The following is a 20922-nucleotide window of genomic DNA, read 5'->3' on the forward strand; positions in this document are numbered from 1 at the left end:
AAGTCCTGGTACAAACCCTTTATTAGCAAAAAAATTGCACCCAAATTTCTTCACCATCAGAACCTAGTACTTACAGCTTTTACTGAGTCCTTAACCATGCACTCATAGTCTCTCTAGTGCAATCTATCAGCTCCCTTCTATTCTTAGGACTAAATGAACAAATAAGTGTGGCAATCTGTAATGACTTTATTACATCCTACCATGTACAAATGCTACATCCTGTGGACTTGTATGCTCAACACAATGCTATAATTCTGCAATTCCACAATGTTTCATCGCAATTCTCTTATCGTGTGGATGTTTGTTTTCAGCCTAAACCACTTGAGATTGTAACTCTGATGGATCAACTTTGAGATTCGGAATTCGGATGACCATCTTGAGACTGAGAATTCAAATGACCATTTTGAGACTGAGAATTCAAACGCTGGTAATTTTTTACTTTCTGAATGGCTTGTCGAAGTTCTGTGTACATTTTGACAGAACAACCAGACAAATTATTTAATTGACTAAGAAATCGAATCAAGCTTCGTCGAAATTGATCAAGACCTGCAACCCAGTCCTCTGATATGTCATCTCTCAATAAACCATCTGCTGATTCGCCACCAATATCAGCCTTCCATGTTGACATATGAGGATGAGCACCTTTTCCTTGGTTCTTGTCCTGGTGTGGTAAGAACTGGGCAGTATCTGTCGCCAAACTCTTAATCGAATCAGCTACATCCTTTACAGGTAAGGCACTAAGTTTATCCAACCAGAGCGCACATGTGACATATATTGGAGGATCATAAAAGCTAAGGTCAGATTGAAGCCTCCTTTTTCTCTTGGATGATTTTTCTTCATGACGAACACATTTGTGAAGCCACCCATTTATAGCCTCCAGATAGCATTTCTGAGCTCCAATCCACTTGGTAAAGCTTGATGATAGAAATTGGAGTTCATTTTCAAGATAGGAAGTAATCTGTCTACGTAATTCTGAATGCATGGTGATTCTAGCATGGCTGTTGTTATATGCTGCCGACATTATCTGAAACTGAAGTTTGTGGCATTCATGCATCACTTCCCACATCCGATTCAACCTGACATCAAAGCATAACAGAAACAGATGAAATACAAAAGCTAGAAGCTCATAGCAATCAACATAAGTTGAGGTGTGAACCATCCATCCCTCTGACTATGAAAACATATGTTGCATACTAATCCAAGATCAAAAAACTAGCATTCAAAGGTTGATCGCAGAACATCAGTGAGTCACAATAGAAAGCCATCAATCTTGCATAATCAATTACTAAAAGTTAACTCTTGACACTATAATTTGGAAAACTGTCAATTGCATTTGACGATAATGTTACTCCTAATTTAGACAAAAGGTTTTTGATGCCTAGACTCTTCTGGTAGAAAACTCTAGGTTTCAGATGCAGAAACAATAAATTTCAGCAAGGTTGTTATAGAACAAAAGCAAAACAATGAATTTCAGCAACTGAGCTTTTTTATTATTGACTATTTCTTTGTTGTTCAATAAATTTATAACCTTCAGTGGAAATTATTTTACCAAATAAAGAACTTAATCAATTTTAGCAAGTTCTACCAAAAATAAACTTCCTGACAAATAAACTTTCTTCATTGGAATTTCCTAATTGCACTTCTTGATGCACCTTTTATCCCATTCTTGTATATTATGAATTACTATCAAGGCGGTATACATTGGCATGAAATAGATACTTCATAAAAATAGCAAAACTGACAGGAGCATACCCTTCAATCAACTCCTCAAGTTGTGGCTGAAGCTCTTTGTCTCGTAACTCCGCAATCCTCTTTGATATAGAGTTTATCCTATGAATTGAAACTATGATTCTTGAGTGCAGATCCTTGACTTTAGCACGAGTTTTATCAACTGTAGAGGTCTTTTCTCCTTTTGATTCCAGTTGCCTTAAGAATTTACACTTCATGTCATATTCCTTTCTGACTATCTCACTAGCCTACTCGCAGAAGTAAACAATGATATTAGCAAACAGACAGAGAAATAGCCATATTCTATTATGTGTACCAATTTATTAAAAAAAATTAATTGTCAACATAAAAACTTCAGGGTTTAGTCTAAGATCCGAATCCAATACAAGACTTGTGCAACATATTATTATCAAAATGTAACATACAGAAAATACAGGTTGACAAATATGTTGATAAGAAATACATCGTACCTTCACTTCATCATAGAGTTTCCTTTCCCAAGCATATAGCCTATCCAAGGTTGATGCATGACTTCCGGAGATCATGCAAGAATTATCAAAGAGATTATTTGCATGGTCCTCAGCATTGTCAATTGAGTTTGCTCCTAAAGGGTTTCTGGATGAGGAGGATCGAGATGACGCCGTCCTATGCCAAGTTAAGTACTTAACCGAGTTTTGAGCAGGTTCTAAGAAGATGAATGGAATAGTTATATGTTGAATTCACAAAACAGCCGAAACACAGGCATGAATATCTAAATTACCAAAAAATTAGACGGGCAATTTACTCAGATGGTCTAATATTAATCTTATCTTCTGAAATGAGTTTTACTTTTAAAGGCAGACTAGAGAATGCTTATTACTATGTTGCAGTAACTCAAGATGAATTTTAAAATGAGTAGGAAACAAATAACACCAAATACATCTTCTCAAGAAACCAAATTCTCTCTTCACCACAGAATTAAAAACATTCAACAATTTCTTGACCAACACTAACTGTAGTCATATTTAATAATAGGATTTCCAATTCGCATCACTCCTCCTGAGGGAAAATGTGTACACTTGGAGAATACTTTCAGTTTCAGAACTAACAGAAGATTGGTTCAACCCAACAAGGTCAGCAATGTCTGGGAAAAATGAAAGATAAACAGTTGAAATGACTCAAATTACCTTCTGGAACTTGGCTTGGGTCCTCCCCACATGAGAAACATACCTTCAAAAACGAGGACACCAGAGAACCATCTGTTACAAACAAAAATTCTCTGGTTAAAATTTTAAAGCATTCATTTTGAAATTAATTTCACAGCAATGAAAAGAAACTTCCAAAAGCTTCTTTGAAACAGAAAGTGAATTTTTCTTTCAAACCCCAAGGATATCAACAAAATCTACCATAATGCTATTTAATGGATATCCATGCAGGGAGTGTCTGTAGCCTATAGGGTGTCTACGGAATGTATCTTAAGTAGCATGATTATGGGGGGAAAAATATTCATTCAAAATCTCATCATTATATTTTACTTGCACTAAAAAGTTAAGAACTACTAATATTTAATATTCCCAGATGATAACTGTTTCAAAGCCAGATGAAAAGAAAAGAAGAGAACCAGAAAGATTACTTTCTTTTCCTTGGAATATTGGACGAAAGAGAACTTTGTTTGCTTCAAGCATCTTTGGAACCTCTTGGCCAGATTCTGAAGCTTTAATAAAGAGCAATTCAATATCTCTCACGCTTGAAAAGAAATTCTTAGGGGTGACTTTATTTTCATTACGACTTTCCTTCTCCATTGGTTTATTTGTTTCAGGTGGAGGCAAAGCTGGCATAGGTGCTGTCTTTAATGGAGATAAATAAGCAGAGTTCCCCTTTTCTCCATTCACTAATTCAACTTCAGAAGCTGAATGCCCTCTGAGAGGCTTAGTTGTGGCAGGTTCAAAATTGGCTTGAACATGACTGTTAGATCTATTTAGATTTTCAAATCTTTGGACTAGAGTTTCTGCGGCAGGCTCTTCATCAAATTCGTCTTCAGAGTCCCTAGAGTGTTCCCTTCCATGAGATGAAGCCTTCTCTTCGTCGTCTTCCAACTCAGGAATTCCCTCCTCCTCCCTTAGTCTTTGTATGTCATCAGCATTCCCTATATCTTGATGCATACCCTTCCCATCTTGAAAAGAAAATTGATGGTCAATGGGGTGAAAGAGACCAAAGAAATCCCACTGTGGAGTTCCAGCTGGAAGAGAAGAATCTTCAAATGCTGCTGTTCCAGACATTACACTGGTATTCTGTGTAGTAGTACCTGATGATGTTACTATTCCTATAACAGGTACAGGTGGTTTTTCCTCAACTTTCTTGGAAGAAATAGTGCTATGTTTCATATGATTTGCTCTGAACTTGCTAGAAGAACTAGGAAGGGAGGGAGTTGGAGAGAAATTTTCGTGTTCAGCTGCATCTATGTGATGTGACACAGATGCTGAAGAGAATGAGAGGGTCCTTTCAGTTAAAGCAAGTGGTTGTTCTGGTGTTGCAGTAGTGTACAGAGAAGGCTCAATTGGTCCTTCAGGTTCTGTAAATTTTCTCAGAGCTGTTCCTGTATTTTTCAGTGATTGAATGTATGAAACATGAGCAGCTGCTAATGAGCAACGCCCATCAAGTGCTTGCCTCACAAACTTCTTCCTTTCACGACATAGCTGCAGTGCCTTATCATCCTCCATTTTGGAGCTTGAGGCTCCCATTTGGCTTTCCCTTTATGGAAATCCTTCACTGAAATTCTAACTGTAAATTCATCAAACACCAAATGTATTAAATGAACAATAAATGAATTAACATAACAAACTTAGCAACAATTGCCACAAGAAAAATGCAGATCACAAGTATCTTTTTTAGGTACACAGAAACATGATTGTATTTGTAACACATTAAGAAAATGGACTAACATCTAAAGAACTGGTGGAATGTCACCATCAACTTTCATCTGGAAACACAAGCAAACAAAAATTGCATCTGATCTGAGGAATATGGTGAGGAAAACATTGTTAGTGAAACCACTGGAAACAGCACCAACAATTGAAGTGGGAAAACCAGCTCAAACTCCAAAACAATCAAATAGAAAAAAAGCATCCACTATCCAAAAAGAAAGTTGAAGTTGAAATCCAAAAGACAATGTTCAAAACCCAATGTGAAACACATTGAGTGAGTGCGTGGAGATGCAGAAAGCAACGAAATTTACCACAAAGGAGACAAATTTCAAGGAAGGGATAGATAGACCAGCTCCAAAATAGAAAGTAGGATATTTTTTGAGTAATTAGCCAAAAAAAAAAGTGGGATCAAACCCAAAAAACAATTTATGTAGCAGGAACAAATGGGGAACCCAAAAAGCAAAAAACACAGTGAACCACTCACTAACAAAGAAAATTGGAATTTGGAAAAAGATGGAAAATTTGGTGGGTACTAAAGCTGCAAAAATATGAACTTGGATTTCAGCGAAGACCCATGTAAGAGAATGATTGACAGAATGAGATTTGGGAATTTTCAGAGAAGGAAGAGAAAATAATGCAATGGTTATCACTCATAACTGGTTCCATGCAAAAGAACCATAGGAGGGGACACAGTGAATTAGTGATGCCCACCTCCACGTGGGTCCCAGTGTCTGCCGAAAGTTGAGCGTGTGAGAAATACGCGCTTGGAACATTCAATATATCAATGCACAAGAAAGCAAATTGTACTAGCTTTCTTTTCAAAGGCATATAATTTTCCATCGTTCATTTTCCATCTAAAAAAGTATCTAACTTCCTACAGGTTCATTTATTTATTTATTCGTTTGAAAGATTGAAGAGAAAAAAACAATGCGAAGCATTAATTAAAAATGAAGCTACACATGGATTGGTTGAAGTTCAAGAATATTCTCTTATGCATATCTGTTAGTATAAAAGTATAGTTAGTGTGGGGGTTAGAGTGTCTAAACTGATACAGGTTTATTTATTTATTCGTTTAAAATATTGAACAAAAACATACAAAGCTTCAATTAAAAACAAAGTTAAAAATGTGTTAGTTGAAGGTTAATAATCTCAAAAAACTTGTAAATGTGTTCGATGAAGTTTAATATTCTCAATAAAGTAAGTTATGCAGAGAAAAACTTCTCTCTCTCACACAAATATAAGGATTAAAGAATAGAAATACGAAAATAATATTACAAATGAAAATAACAAAAGTCATAAATTTAATGTAGTTTGTTACATAAACAAATATTGGTCACCTCTCTTTCAGTTGAGTTATTCTTCTAAAAAAAGAAAGTTTAATATTCAATTTCACATTTTTATATTTAAAAGACATCTCAATGAGTTAAAGTGAAAATGATTATAAATTATCATTCGTATTATTTCTAAATCATATGAGACTTTTTTTTTATGTGCTAGGGCTAGAGGGCTAGGGCTTATGTGTGTGGCTTAGGACAACTGTCTGGGTGTGGACCTCAAGTTTACTAAATTGTTAGGTCTAGTGGATTCAAGTAATTATCTCTTTTAGCTCAAATTAATCAGTCTCACAATTTTATCTTTAAAAGGTCTCTTAGCAGGTCAAAAAGAGGATGCATAAAAACTGTTTTCAACTTCAAATCTTAAAAAATGAGACTTTTTTATGTACCACATATCTATAAAAATCTAAATTATTTGAAAAGAATTACTCAAGAGTAATTTTAATATCTTCATCTTTATTTTTCTCTTAATCTAACTGTCAAAGATGAGTTGCACGTTAAGATCATTAGACATTCTATCCCAATCATTTATATCTTATAGTTGAACTATTTAAGCATCGAAATCCTTGTGTGTGATTAGATTACAATATAAAGATTTCTTACACTTCTGATTCATACACTAGTTTACCCTAAAAAAAGTGCATACGCTATTTTCATATATATATATATAAAGCTAAAAAAGAAAAAAAAATTACTATAATTTAATAATATTAAAATGATATCATATATTAAGTTATAAGATATTCAACATTTGCAAAAAGGTGAGCGGGGCTTAGGGTGGTAAAGTGGAACATCATCACAAGAGAAGAAAAACAAAAGTGTGGTGTAGGGAATGTGGACAGCACCCTCCTTGCTGTGGACATGTGATTAGTTTCTTGGCTTGATGACTCTTTTTGTCATGCCTTTAATTGATGCTTTAGTTTTTCTACATCGCTAATTCTAAATTGGAAAAATTGTAAATTTGATTTCTCTATTTGTCTCATTGTAAATTTGATTCCCTGTATTTTAATTTATAAATTTAGTTTTCCTATTTTTTGTAATACTGTTATTTCAGTTTTCAATCTCGAAATTAGATGTTATCGATTACTTGTTAACTTGACTGTCACGTGTAGTGCATTAAAATCTCAACATATGACGATCAATGTTCAATAAAAACATGACTCGTGACGATCAACGCTGACAAGTAACTGTCAATGTTCAATTTTAAGTTAGGATTAAAATAATTGGAAATTAATTAATTTAACAACTGAATAATGTAATATTATATTAAAAATCTTACACATTAAATTTCAAATTATTTAAACTTTTTTTAAGTATGTAATAAATAGTAAAAAGAAAATTTTTAATCAAATTATATTTTTTATGAGTGAATAAAAATAAAGACAACAAAGAGAACAAAACAACTATCTAACAAATGAGATGCCTAGAGCACCAACAAGAAAAGAAGAAGCTAACTCACGTGGATAAGTGATAAGTCTCACAAACTTGACAAAAAGTTGACAAAGAAACTTGAGTCCGTTCATTAAAAATTATGACATTAAACAGAATAAATATTTTTATTTTATATTTATTTAAAAAATGACCGAGAATAATATAATTAATAGATGAGTACAAAACAAAAGGCTTTAATTTTTAAACAATGAAATAATATTTATACATCGTACAAAGTATTAACAAAATACATATATCTCTACTTTTCTTTTTAATAATCGAAAAAATAGTAATTGACCTACATAATCATTTAAAAATACATTAAATTTAGTAAAATTAATTAGTATATTTAATTTAATAATATTATTAAATCTAATTATAAATCATATTTAATTAACACACCATTTAATATATTTTATTATAGGTGTATTATTATTGTCATTGTAATAGTCTTGACCAATATTTTAGTGTCTTTTTGTTTCATTATTAAGCAAAACGTTACATGCATGATAAAATAAATAAGATTTATTTTGCAGAAGTTTTAATCTCATTTAATGGTGGCAAAAGTTTTAAGTTATAATGAAACTCGTTTATTAGTGTACAAATATTAGAGTTCAACTCTTCTACAAACATTAAAATCATACAATATTTTTTCGGTAGACCATTTATTTACTTTTATAAATAAAAAAACCAAATACTTTATTACACTAAATCAGGCGGACTGTGCTATATTTTTTCGGTAGACCATTTATTTTCTTTTAAATAAGATTTTGCCACATAATTAAATACTATTCACATGTTGAAATGACACAAACTGATTAAAAGAGAGATTTTAAAAAAGTCCTGTATTACTCCGTTTCAAAAAAAAAAAAAGATTCACCTATTGGATCCCAAAGCAAGCCTTACTATCATGTTTAGCATTTTTTCCCTAAAAGAAATTTATTATACTATTATTTATTATAAAAATAAAAATATTACTAATAGACTAATATAGGTGCCAAATAATAAATTGTTTATTTCCTTTCTATTTTTTAATTTAATTTAATTTTAATATTGCAATTAATATGTGAAATAAAATATCAACCTAAATCAATTTATAAATTATTACTTGTGTTATTATTAATTAATTGAATTAAATAAAATTAAATTAGATCTACAATATCATTAAATAATTCTACTAATTATTACTATTATTATTAGCAAAAACTTAAAAGTTAATATATAAATTATGTCACATATTAATATGAAATTTATTTATCGTAAGTAATAATAGTTTTAACTTTTAATTATATTTCTCGTTAGTAATAATTTCAATAACTTATAAATATAAAATCTTTAAATGAATAATATTTTGATCATGTGCATCAAAATCACAGTAATTTTAATCTTCAAAAAATATTTCCCCTTTTTAAAACTATTTTATATAAACTTCATTAAAAATCCAAATGTATTAATGAATAATAATTTGATTTAACTCAAATGAAATTCTAAATAATATGATTCGATAAACATATCACAATTTAATTATAAAGCTTATACAAAATTATTAAGTAAGAATTAAAAAAATGAAAGGTAGATCGTCAGTGTTTTATATACATTTTATCTTAAGATCGTCAGTGTTTTATATACATTTTATCTTAATATTTATGAATTTTAATCAAATTCAATTTGAAATACTTGTACCAAAAAAAGTAAAAATTTGAAATCAAAATTGATTTGAACAATACAAAAAATTTAAATATATATATATATATATAAAAGTTAACTTGACCTTAAAAATATATTAATGTAGCATTTATATAAATATATAAATAAACAAAATTTTCTTTATATAATATCATAAATATGACACGATTTTGTTATTTAATAATGTTTTAAAAAGGAATATGAAACATGACCATGCAATTTTTCATCAATAAAATGATCTAATAATTCTTTCGCTTTTGCATACCCCCACATATTCATGTATTTGTAACACGCCAGACAAATTATACAAAATGAGAGAAATTGAAAGGCGATTAAAAACATATAGTTAAAAATGATTTAAATAAATTAATTAATATTACTTATATAAACAAAAAAAATATACTTTTTAATAATTTATCACTTAAAAACTTTCCAGTTAAATTTATTTAACTTAAAATAATTATAAAATAAATAACATTCAGAAAAATTTTCTCGAAAAACATCGTAAAAAGACTTTTAATCGATGAAAAATTTCTGAAGAACAAAAAGTTAAATAAAATATTACAAAGTGAAAACCACCAAGAAATGTTACATAATACATAAGAAAAAGAGAACATTAATAGCTAACTACTATTTTTTAAAAAATTAAATTAAAACTAATTACTCATCTCAATTTATCATATCAACTTTTAAATTTTCGAAAACACCAAAATTTTTGGAAAAAAAAACATACCAATTAAATTTCTAAAGAAAAGGTCAAGAAATAGAATTATTTATTGGTGATTCATTTTTAATCAAAGTATTTTTTTATACTAAAAACACATTAATTTCACATTGAAAACTCAGTATACAACGACTTTTACTAGACCAAGATGATCAGTTCTCCTAAGCAGCAACATCTGTTTTTCTTTTTTCTTTTTCCCTTCTGATACAAAATAAAAACAATACCGTGACAATGCTCATAAGCATGTAATTCCAAAAACATTTATATATCTCACAAGGAAATAATCTTCCTATGTGAATGTGAGTGATGTCCAATCGAAACTACTTCATGATCATGATCATGAAAAAGTAGGGTCAAGACTCCTACTAAACACAGAACAGAACCAACAAGAAGCTTGTCATACCGCTCCACCCAGTGAAACTTCAGTTGACTGGCCCCATAAAATGACAACGCTACTAGCGAAGTCATCACAGTTATTGTGCTGTAAATGCAATGTGTGAAGCTTGGTTAGTAATGAATATCTAAACAATTTTTATTTGCAAACTTAATTGGCATCTAAACCAGAGTAGCATCAACCCAGATTAAGAAACTCAGGGCCTTTAAGATTGTGAATCTTTTAGTGCAGAACAGCATTCAAAATTCAAATACAAGACAGAAATAAGGATTCCTATATGTTCCATCAACCAACCTGAATTTCAAAAAAGTAGTCAAGGGATCTAGCTGAATTGTTAACCATCTTTGTTTAGCTTGGATGGCATCTCAAAATTCAAGTAGTTTGTGGTACCAAAGAGAGGTTTGTCAGACAGACATGATGTCTTATTAGAAGTCTTAGCATAAGTTGTCATGAAAAAAGGTATACATGATGTCATGTTATAACAACTTAATATTCCATGTTCAAGTGATAGAGTAATTGCTGACTAGGCAGTCCAACCAGCTTAACCATTAATTGGACACTTGTCCAATTATAATTCAGTCTCAAAACATAATTGAGGGTCAAACACCTTTGGACCAACTAAAATACTCAACCTGGTTTAACCTGTGTTTACATTTCCTGAAAGGTTTTATAAATTTGATATTGTTTCATGCGATTTACAACTTAAAACTCATACTAGATGGCCAACTGGTCTAACCATGAATTCGTCACTTGACCAATCCGATTATAATTCACTCTCAAAACTGAGTAGATGGTCAAACAACTTCAGAAAAGTTATGGAATCTCCCTATTCCCTACCTAGTTTCACTCTTTGGTCCAGTTTTAACAACATTGAATAGATTGTATTCCATTAGTTTCTCAACAATCAAAACAAATTTTCATGATCATGAAGTAAAAGATTTCTTGGGAGCTTTTGCTTTATTCAATGTTAAGGTCAACATCAGAATTTTTATTATTGATAATCACTGACACCGTTTTACCAACAAATAACATATCACTTTAAATAATCATAGGCCATTGATTAATACCTGAATAGTAGTACTATGATGGCAAGCACCATCATGGAAGAGGAATTTCCAACAGCAAGAAAGACCGGGAGTGTTGTAGCACAAGGAGACAATGCAGGAACGAGAATAAGTCCAGCTACAGCCATTTTCTCCATGGGTTGGTTGTGTGAATGACTATGGCCACCCTTTCCCATCAGAAACAGAATTATATAACTACCACCCAAAAATACAAGCAAAAGTGAAGCAACCTTATGCACAGTTTCTTCACCAGCAATGGTGTTTGCCATGGTAATTGCCGTTATACCAAGCAGTGAAGTGGATATTACGTGCAAAATTGCTCCAAGTGCAGCTACATGAAATAAAATGAATAAGGTTAAAAAACTTTATGAACAGAATCTGAGAACACAGTCTTCTGAGTCTTTGCACTAGACATCATATGGGAATAAGGGCAGATGCAATGGGTTGGTTACATATATGAAACGATGGATAGGGCTAAGAAGGAAATTCAGAGTGCTTTCAATGGCAACAAGGACAGGTGCAAAGAAATTTTGGCAATCATTGATTGAAGATGAGTGTCAACTCAACATCCATTGCATCCAACAAGTCATTTTCTAAATCCTGAGTTCTTTTATAGCTAGCCAAGAATAGCTCTGATCATAAAGTGATAAAAGCACTGAGAAATTTAGTTAAAATGAATAAATCGTATTTTAAAATGAGCTGTCAATATATAAGAAAGCTGGATTGCAAGTAGCAACAAGGCAAAAGGCTAGAATGGCTCCTAATAAGTGAAAGTTCATATTTTAAAGGCTTAAATACATTTTTCGTCCATGTAATTTAATACATTTTTCGTCCATGTAATTTAACACATTTTTCATTTTCGTCCTTGCAATTTTACTTTTTTACATTTCAGTTCTTCCAAAATGTATTTGTTTTGTTTTTTGTCCTTAAAACACTTTAGATAACGCTTTTAACATTAAAAAATATGCTATATAAAGTACTTTAGGGCAAAAAACAAAACAAATACATTTTGCAAGAACTAAAATACTTTTTTTGCAGCAACGAAAATGAAAAAAATGTTAAATTGCAGGAATGAAAAATATATTTAAACCTATTTTAAAATTTAATTACATAACAATTCATGCAAATACTAATGCAAATAACTTTTGCACTGAATAACGGAGGAGGACAACAAGTAATTGCAAAAACTTGCAATTATTGAACTTGACTTGTAGTTTGCCAGAATGTGAGCATAATTGGAGTGCTTTTGAGCATGCAAGTTAAATATCAAATGATTTAAATTTGTAGAGTTTCATTTCATATAACAATTCTGAACCTAACGTTTTCAAAAGTATAATATAGATTTATTCGAGAAGAGAGGTTGCAAGAGGATATGGAAAAATTCATAAGCGCATCACTAGATTTCATCTTTAAACAGAACTCAAGTCATTCATTTGTGAGAACATTTATTAGCCTTTCTCTGCTCACTCACATCCAAACAGAAGAAAAGCACAATCCCTAAACCCTGACGAAGATTCGCGCATCACAGAGCAAGAAACATAGCAAAAGAAGAAAAAAAAACGTCGCTGACCTAAGTTGCGCAATTAGAGAGGGAGAGAGAGAGGAACGTAACGTACTGACGATGAGAGTGGTGGAGAGAGTCCATTTCTGAGCGCGACCGACAATGGAGAAAGGAAGCCAGTGAGTGGGAATGAAGGAATGGAGAAGCGACACGGTGGCGATTCCGCCGATGGTCGACAGATCTTCAGCGGTGAGCCCACCCATTGCCGCCAAATTTGGAGAATCTATTGCTCACAACTCAGATCTACTCCACAACTGCGAATCCCCTGTTTCTGTTACGGATTAGGACCCGAAGAACCAAAATCTGAATAAAGCGGAGAAAAAGACTGGGAAAAGTTATTATATTATATATTTATTAAAATAAAATATTGTGATTTATTTAGAAAAACAAGTTATTTATGACTAAATACCTACTAAATAAATTATTTATTAGGGATGACAAAGTAATAATTTATTCTCGTATATTATCGTTATTAAATTACTCCAGCTTTACTTAGGGTTACATAATACACACTTGTACAAGCAAAATGTAGAAACCCTAAAACTGATCTTCAGACTCACTCACTACTTGTTAATTTATATATTAAGTAACAATATAAGTACATAATTATACTATTTTATATATAAGTAAAAAAATGATAATACTTTATATTGTAAGAATGGTGTATAGTTTCAAAATTATAACGATTTTATTTGTCATATTTGGATAATTTTGTCAAAGAATAAGAATAAAAATAAATCACATTTTTATATTTAAACATTAAGATATATAAATTAAAAATAAATTTTGAATAAATTAATATGAGAGAATTCCTACAAATTAATTTATGCATTAGTTACTTTTATGAAAATCTTTATTTCAATTTTCTTTCTTTTCTCCTACAAATAATACCGATAAAAAAGTTTATCCGGAAAGGATTACTAAAATAAAGAGTGTAAGAGAAAGAAAGATAAGATGAGGGCTATAATAGTACTTCACACTTATATTATCATGTTTGGAGTTGAATTGTCATCTTTATTGTTCTTAGTTACGTAGTCAATGTGATATTCATAATTGTAATAAAATTCAAACAGGGATTGTATTAATTTTTTATTTATTAAATAAAATATATTAATCACAATATCAAATTGCAATCAATAAATTCACGAATAACTCATGAATGTTCAACATTTGGTTCTACTTTTAAAGCATATCTATCTGATCAGATTATATTTTACTACTTTCCTCGATGACCATTTGCATCCTTTTTCTCGAATTTTTATCAAGCATGCAACAAAACAATGTATGGTACTAAACATCCTCCTCTTCTTTTATTTACAACTATCAATAAATAAATATGACATCAAACGTTCGATTATATTAAGCATACTCTTCTATTTTTCTGATCAGAAATCTGGAATGAAAAAAAATAGTAAAAAAAAAAACAAGGAGTTTGTGACTAAGAAAATAATTAATCACAGCCTCCAAAGCATAATAGGAAGATATATAAAACAAAAAAATGTTGATGGCAGCAAAGTATACTAGGTTTTTCACTAGTTAAAAGTCAAAGCAAAATCTTTGCAATACTGTCTCGTTTGTTTGCAACGTGATATTGTTCTAACAAGAAACCTTCAAATTTTGTGTGGCAAGAATTTGATTTATTCATTCATCTCGATCATATATGATCAGAGTTAATTAAGATACTTAGCACTTCTGGACCCGTGATTCTGTGTTGTCATGTACTAAACGGACAAAGCAGAATAAATAAGAGTGAAGATAACATTTTCTAAAAAGTCAAAAGTGTCAAATTAATCAAGAATGTATATATCTTTTCGCAATTTTAAATTGATGACCGCTTCACAATTTAGTGTGTTTAGATATACATTCACAAACTTTAATTTTAAAAGATTTTAATCTTATAAAATTAATTTTGTAAAAATAGAGTTTGAAATAAAATAATTTGTTTAAATTTTTTCATCTAAAAAGTAATAGCAATATAATTAATATTTTCTGAATAGTTTAAAGTTCATATAATTAATGCATATAAGGGTAGTGCCTTTGAAATTACATACTAAACATAAATTAGGTTAAACACGGTTTCATCTACCGCAAAAGCAATTCTAAGGTGGGTAGGTGCAAATTTTGGTTTGGACTTTGGAGAGAAAAACATCATCAAGTGCTGATCATAAACAAAAATTTGTCAAATATGCTATGTTAAAAACCAAAAACTAGTCAATAAAAGCTATTGATGTTTGTTGGATTGAGAAAACGTATATTTCAAACATGCATTATTAAAACCTTCTGGTTTTTTTTTTTTTTTTTTTTTAAATTTAGATGGTGACAAACAAATAACTGAGGGTGACCTGCAAACACGATAATACCAAACTAGGTCGGTAGCTTCACATGGAAGAGAAAATGTAGCTGTCCTTAATTAGTTCATTAGTCTCCACCAAACCATTCTAGATCCACTCATATTATAAGTCATTTCCTTCAACATCCACCCCATTAATATTAATATTAATATTGTATAATAGTATATAATAATAATTCATTACATTTATCTTTGACCCAAAATTTGCACTTATATTTCATAGGTCAGCTCCCAACTCTTTGCTGCACTTAGGCTTAGCTTCTAACTTGGTGCATTGACTCACCATCTTTGCGTTGAATCGCCATGGAAGATAAACTAGCAACAACAAGTGAAGGACAACCCATAAGATGTAAAGGTGTGCCATGCCATGATTCATGAAAAACAACAAATTTTATATGCTCTTTTTTATTATTTCAAATAGCTTTTTAGCTATTTGAAGTTGATATTTATATTTCATATGAATAAAAGGTACTACCTGTTCTTCTTTATTTGCAAACTGTAGCTGCGATTTGTCGCAAGCCAGGTTCTCCATTGAGTATTGAGGAGATCATTGTGGCACCACCAATGCCTCGTGAAGCTCGGATTCGTGTTATATGCACTTCTCTTTGTCACAGCGATGTTACTTTTTGGAAAATGGAGGTTATTACCATCATTTTCTTTCTCTTTGAATGATTTAAAACATTTTTCTTAGTCAATGTCTTCCCTTTACCATTTTTTATTTACTTTCATACTCTTTCTTTTCTTAAAAGTCTTAGTGGAACTTCTTATTGAATTTTTTAAGATTTTTTTTTTGTTGTGTTTGAAGGTCCCTCCTGCAATTTGTCCAAGAATTTTGGGTCATGAGGCTGTTGGGTGAGTGAGTGTATGCCTTTCACTCTTTTTAGTTTTATAATTTTATTTACTGGATCATATTATTCATTCCTAAGGAAAAAGAAATCCACTGTTTATTAATACCCTGTTTGTATTGTATCTTTCTGTATCAACATAAACTTTTGCGCTTTACTTTTTAGGTAGGTAGAGTAAACTTTTGTGCTTTAATATATATATGTTTGGTCAAACTTTATGTGGTTCTTACTCCCTAGTCATTACAGATGTCGTTTCTACAGACATCAGTTGTATTAAGTTTGTGCTATATCTTTTATACATGTAATGGCTAGGTTTTGACCAGTTGTGCTCAAACCTTTGCTCTTTTATTAAATAAATTACTTTTGCCTTTCAAAAGAAAAAAAAAGTATTGTGTGTTACACCTGCTAAAATTGTTTAGAGGCATCTTTGTGGTCTAACTATCAGGAGTAGTTAATTTTCTAAATTCAATCCTAGAGAAAAGATTGGATAATTATGAGGCAAATTTTAATGTTTCAATTTTGATCATGGATTAAATAACAAAGCAAAGTGTGTCTGCAAACCTTCAGATGATTTAACAACAGTAATCTGAACATTGATTTAAGAACAAATTCTATGACTAATTATATTTATCTTTCCTACCTATGTTTTGTGTTGGTTGCAAACGATTTGGCACCTTGAGCCCCTTTATATCTTCTGCATGTTATATTATAGAAGCTGATGATGATGTTCTAGCTAATTTTGATATGATCCAGGGTTGTGGAAAGCGTAGGAGAGGATGTAACCGAAGTCACAAAAGGAGATGTGGTTGTTCCAATTTTCTTACCTGATTGTGGGGAGTGTATAGATTGCAAATCAAGCAAGAGCAACCTTTGTTCAAAGTTTCCTTTTGAGGTGTCTCCTTGGATGCCTAGACATGCCACCTCTAGATTCACGGATTTAAAAGGAGATATCATACACCATTTCTTGTTTGTGTCTAGTTTTAGCGAGTATACCGTGGTTGACATTGCTCATCTAACCAAGATTGATCCAGCAATACCACCCAACAGGGCATGCCTACTTAGTTGTGGTGTATCAACCGGTAATTTGCCTAAACCATGCAAAATTGTAAACATTAAACAAAAAGAATATTGAAGAACTATATCAGTTGCATAATATAAATTATAGTCAGAATCTCTGATCATAATTAAACACCTGCTTGTTTTCACATTTTAGTTCACTACTCAACAACATTCATCTAATTCAGTATTTTGATTAAACTTCCACTTTTAGGGGTAGGTGCTGCTTGGAGAACAGCAGGTGTGGAGCCAGGGTCTACAGTAGTCATTTTTGGGTTGGGAAGTATTGGATTAGCAGTAAGGACTCCACATAGCGCTTTTTTTTTTTTGTGTGTGTGGGTGTTTTGTGGTTTATTATACTGAAACGCTCATTGCAAGTGAATGGTTTCCAAGGTTGCCGAGGGAGCTAGACTTTGTGGAGCAACTAGGATTATAGGTGTGGATGTCAACCCAGAAAAATATGAAACTGGTAATGCATTATCTGCTTAATGATAATGCTTAAATAAATTTGTTTTGTGTCATTATTGTGCTCAAATTATGTAATTGATTTTGTGGGTTTGTTCCTCTGATTTACTCAGGAAAAAAGTTTGGACTCACTGACTTTGTCCATGCTGGAGAAAGTGAAAACAAATCTGTGAGCCAGGTCTACCCTCTTCTAGGTTCCAATCTTTATTTAATTTAGTTTCCTTAAGTCTTGAAATTTACGTCTCATATGTGCTTGTTTAGCAGGTTATCATAAAGATGACTGGTGGGGGAGCAGATTATTGCTTTGAATGTGTTGGAATGGCAACATTGGTGCAGGAAGCATATGCTTCTTGTAGAAAGGTCTCTCTCTTCTCTCTCTATCCCTCTCCCTCTATCTATCTACCTCTCTCTCAAAGTGCCCCCAAACATGCCTTGCACTATGGTTTATAGGCAGACACAGTAATGTGATTGAATGAATAACTGCAGAATAATTTTAAAAGATCAACCTAGCACTAAAAGTAGCACTAGTAATAGTTTTTCTTTTGTGCTGACTAATTTGAAATTCCTAGTACTTGATGAAAACGAAGTTTCCTGTCAAATTGAGACAGGTTTGATTGCAAATTTTAATAATAAACTATTATCAGATGCAAACTTGTTGAATATTGTTAAAACTGATGCGTTCCCTACAGGGTTGGGGAAAAGCAATAGTTTTAGGAGTGGAGAAGCCGGGATCCATGTTGAGCCTTAGCTGTAATGAGGTCCTCCATAGTGGGAAGAGCCTCGTGGGGTGCTTATTTGGAGGACTCAAACCCAAGTCTGATGTACCTATTCTCCTTAAACGCTACATGGACAAGGTACTTTGTGCAATTTTTTTAATTTTTTTTTCAGTCTATGCTCTTGATCCCTGCTTTTATTAACATAGTGATGATTATGTAAAATAATAATGATATCAAACCAAGTTCTCGGGATGCTTCTTTTTAGTAAATTTCATCTGCAATTATCAACAGGAACTGAATTTGGATGAGTTTGTCACACATGAGGTGGAGTTCAAGGATATCAACAAAGCTTTTGATTTATTGATTGAAGGACAGTGCCTTCGGTGTGTGATTTGGATGGACAGATGAGTCCATTCTTGTACAAGTAATTGTTGTTTCGAGCAATTGAATTATGATATCAACAAGTAAAATGTTGGATACTGCTCTTATTTTGTATTTGATGAAAACATATTCAATTCAATGTAAAAGCAGTTGATACCCCAACAAAGTAATTGTTATAAAGGTTGATGATCGTCATCAGTGCTTAAAAGTATTATAGTATCTGTTTCCCTGAAACAGCATCGTTTAGTAGTTACCATTTTTTTGTGGCATATAATCATGCATTGAATATATTATCCAATTTCCATTTGAAAAACAAGTTTAGGCTACAAGTGACAATCCACCACAATTTCATCGGTAACATGCTTGTTTTATACATTTATACCTTTTTATTTTATCCATCCAAATAATATTTTTTTCTATTTATATCTGTATTATTTCTTTATGGTTTAATTGATATTGTTTCCTGCCGATGTTCCAGCTTTATAATTTTTTTCTATAAAAAGTTTAAATTATAATCATTTACATATACATATAAGTTTAGTTTTCTGTTTAACATCATTACTAAGTGACTGAAAAAAAATAGTTTTCTGTTTATTAAGACTATAAACTTTTTCTAACAATGCGAAACTGCCACAAATTTCTTCCACAATAGAAAATAAAGAAAACCACAATCTACTTAAACCTATGCCATTCTCAATTTCCTCTGGCATTTAGTTGAATCTGGATCAAGGAGGTAATCATACAATCATCATCCTAGAGGAGTAACTGAGAATATAATAAGTTTGAACACATCGCAATTTCTCTTATTTTTCTGTTGTGAAAGAAATTTTTAACAATTTTATACCGTCAGAAGTATCTTGTACTGGTGTATTTGCAGTCACATTAGTGATGATATTATCAGTAGAAATCAAAACTTAATTCAAAGGAAATATGTAAGTGCTAAAGCTTATAATTTTTGGTAGACAAGAGTTTAGATTAAAAAAAAAAATGGACCACAAATCATGCACAATGACAGTTAATACCTGTCTCTTTCTCTAGTTTGGAAATTCAAAGTTCCCATTTAATTTTTCAGTTGTCACATCTGTAATGCAGAAACAAGACCTAATTGTTTATTTTTAAAAATTCAACTTTAAAATAGAAATATATAACATTAATATATAAAACTTATTAAAAAATTAGAATCTTGTATAATAATAGTAAAGTCACTGTAGAAGATTGATTCCTCAAAAACTAGATAAGAAAGGATAACACAAACATCGAACTAAAACCTGACCGTTTTTCAGAAATTTGTGCGTGCATCTAAAAATTTTACTCTCATAATCAACAAACAACTATTTTCTTCTTTTTATCAACTCATCAAAATGAGACTAATAATTAGTGTAAAAGATGAGGTACGTGAGGCTGAGAGTGACCAGCAAAAATGAAACCATTCTAGTTTGATAGCTTCAAAGGGTAGCAAAAATGTAAATCCTCTATACAATTAGACAAACATGTTGCATTGACTCATCTTGAGTGTCACACTTGTACTCCACACTCACACCTCAGTGGAAGTCATTATCATCCACAAGTATAGTCGTTAGAGTCCACATGCTTTAGTTACTTTTATATGGTGCTCAACTTTTTCATTTTTACTCGATGTGAGACTCCACCTCACACTTGTATTCTAACAAAGAGATCATTGTGGCACCACCAAGGCTTGGTGAAGCTCGCATTCGTATTATATGCTCCTCTCTCTGTCAAATCAGTATCAGTTTTTGGAACATGCAGGTTGCCACTTGCCACCATTTTTGGTTCCTCTAAATGATTTATTGTGATTTGGAACATTTTTCTCACCCAATGCCTTCCCATAACACCTTTTCATTTTCATTCAATTGCAGTAGAATTTAGATTACTTTTTTTTTTTTCTATGAAAACTTCTGAATGATTTTTTTAAGAAACATTTTCTGTGTTTTGAAGGACCATCCTGCCATTTATCCAATAGGTCTGGGTCATGAGGCAATAAGGTGAGTTTATGCATTTTATTTTGATCCCTCTTTTCTCATAAGGATTCCACTACCTTGTTGGTATGCTAAATGTGTATGCTTTCCCTGTATCAGTATATACTTTTCTTCTTTTTTCGTGTTTTTAGTAGAGTAAACTTTGGTCTTTTTAATCAATAGCCTCAAGTCCTTAGATTTTCTTGTCATATGGGGTTGTGAAGCAGGTTATCTTAGAGATGACTGGTGGAGGAGCAGATTATTGCTTTGAATGTGTTGGTATGGCATCATTGATGCAGGAAGCCTAT

General features: G+C 31.6%; 3 protein-coding genes across 4 annotated transcripts; 1 reads left to right on the forward strand and 2 right to left on the reverse strand.

Annotated features, from left to right (window-relative positions):
* Positions 1–5341, reverse strand: BZIP114 (putative bZIP domain class transcription factor). Of its 2 annotated transcripts, XM_014766971.3 has the most exons (7): positions 4943–5305; positions 4650–4721; positions 3341–4488; positions 2895–2966; positions 2199–2413; positions 1753–1976; positions 1–1076 (listed from the first exon to the last, which is right to left on the reverse strand). In XM_014766971.3, exons 3-7 carry the CDS (start codon positions 4446–4448, stop codon positions 344–346), a joined length of 2352 nt encoding a protein of 783 aa, XP_014622457.1. In that variant the 5' UTR covers positions 4449–4488; positions 4650–4721; positions 4943–5305; the 3' UTR covers positions 1–343. The 2 variants fall into 2 exon arrangements, with proteins under 2 accessions (XP_014622457.1, XP_003545492.2); XM_003545444.5 differs by having other exon boundaries at positions 4650–5341.
* A 4627-nt stretch (positions 5342–9968) lies between these two features.
* On the reverse strand, positions 9969–13139 carry LOC100808307 (uncharacterized). Its single transcript, NM_001253322.2, has 3 exons — positions 12881–13139; positions 11268–11595; positions 9969–10287 (listed from the first exon to the last, which is right to left on the reverse strand). The coding sequence occupies exons 1-3, from the start codon at positions 13026–13028 to the stop codon at positions 10077–10079; spliced, it is 687 nt and encodes a 228-aa protein (NP_001240251.1). The 5' UTR covers positions 13029–13139; the 3' UTR covers positions 9969–10076.
* Positions 13140–15160: 2021 nt separating this feature from the next.
* Positions 15161–18833, forward strand: LOC100806887 (alcohol dehydrogenase-like 7). The gene is made up of 10 exons (XM_003545447.5): positions 15161–15530; positions 15678–15814; positions 15981–16027; positions 16774–17099; positions 17291–17373; positions 17470–17545; positions 17655–17719; positions 17806–17901; positions 18231–18395; positions 18549–18833. Exons 1-10 carry the CDS (start codon positions 15479–15481, stop codon positions 18663–18665), a joined length of 1164 nt encoding a protein of 387 aa, XP_003545495.2. The 5' UTR covers positions 15161–15478; the 3' UTR covers positions 18666–18833.
* The last annotated feature ends 2089 nt before the right edge of the window (positions 18834–20922 follow it).

This window comes from Glycine max, chromosome 14 (assembly GCF_000004515.6).
Source record: "Glycine max cultivar Williams 82 chromosome 14, Glycine_max_v4.0, whole genome shotgun sequence".
NCBI classification, from domain to species: Eukaryota; Viridiplantae; Streptophyta; class Magnoliopsida; order Fabales; family Fabaceae; genus Glycine; species Glycine max.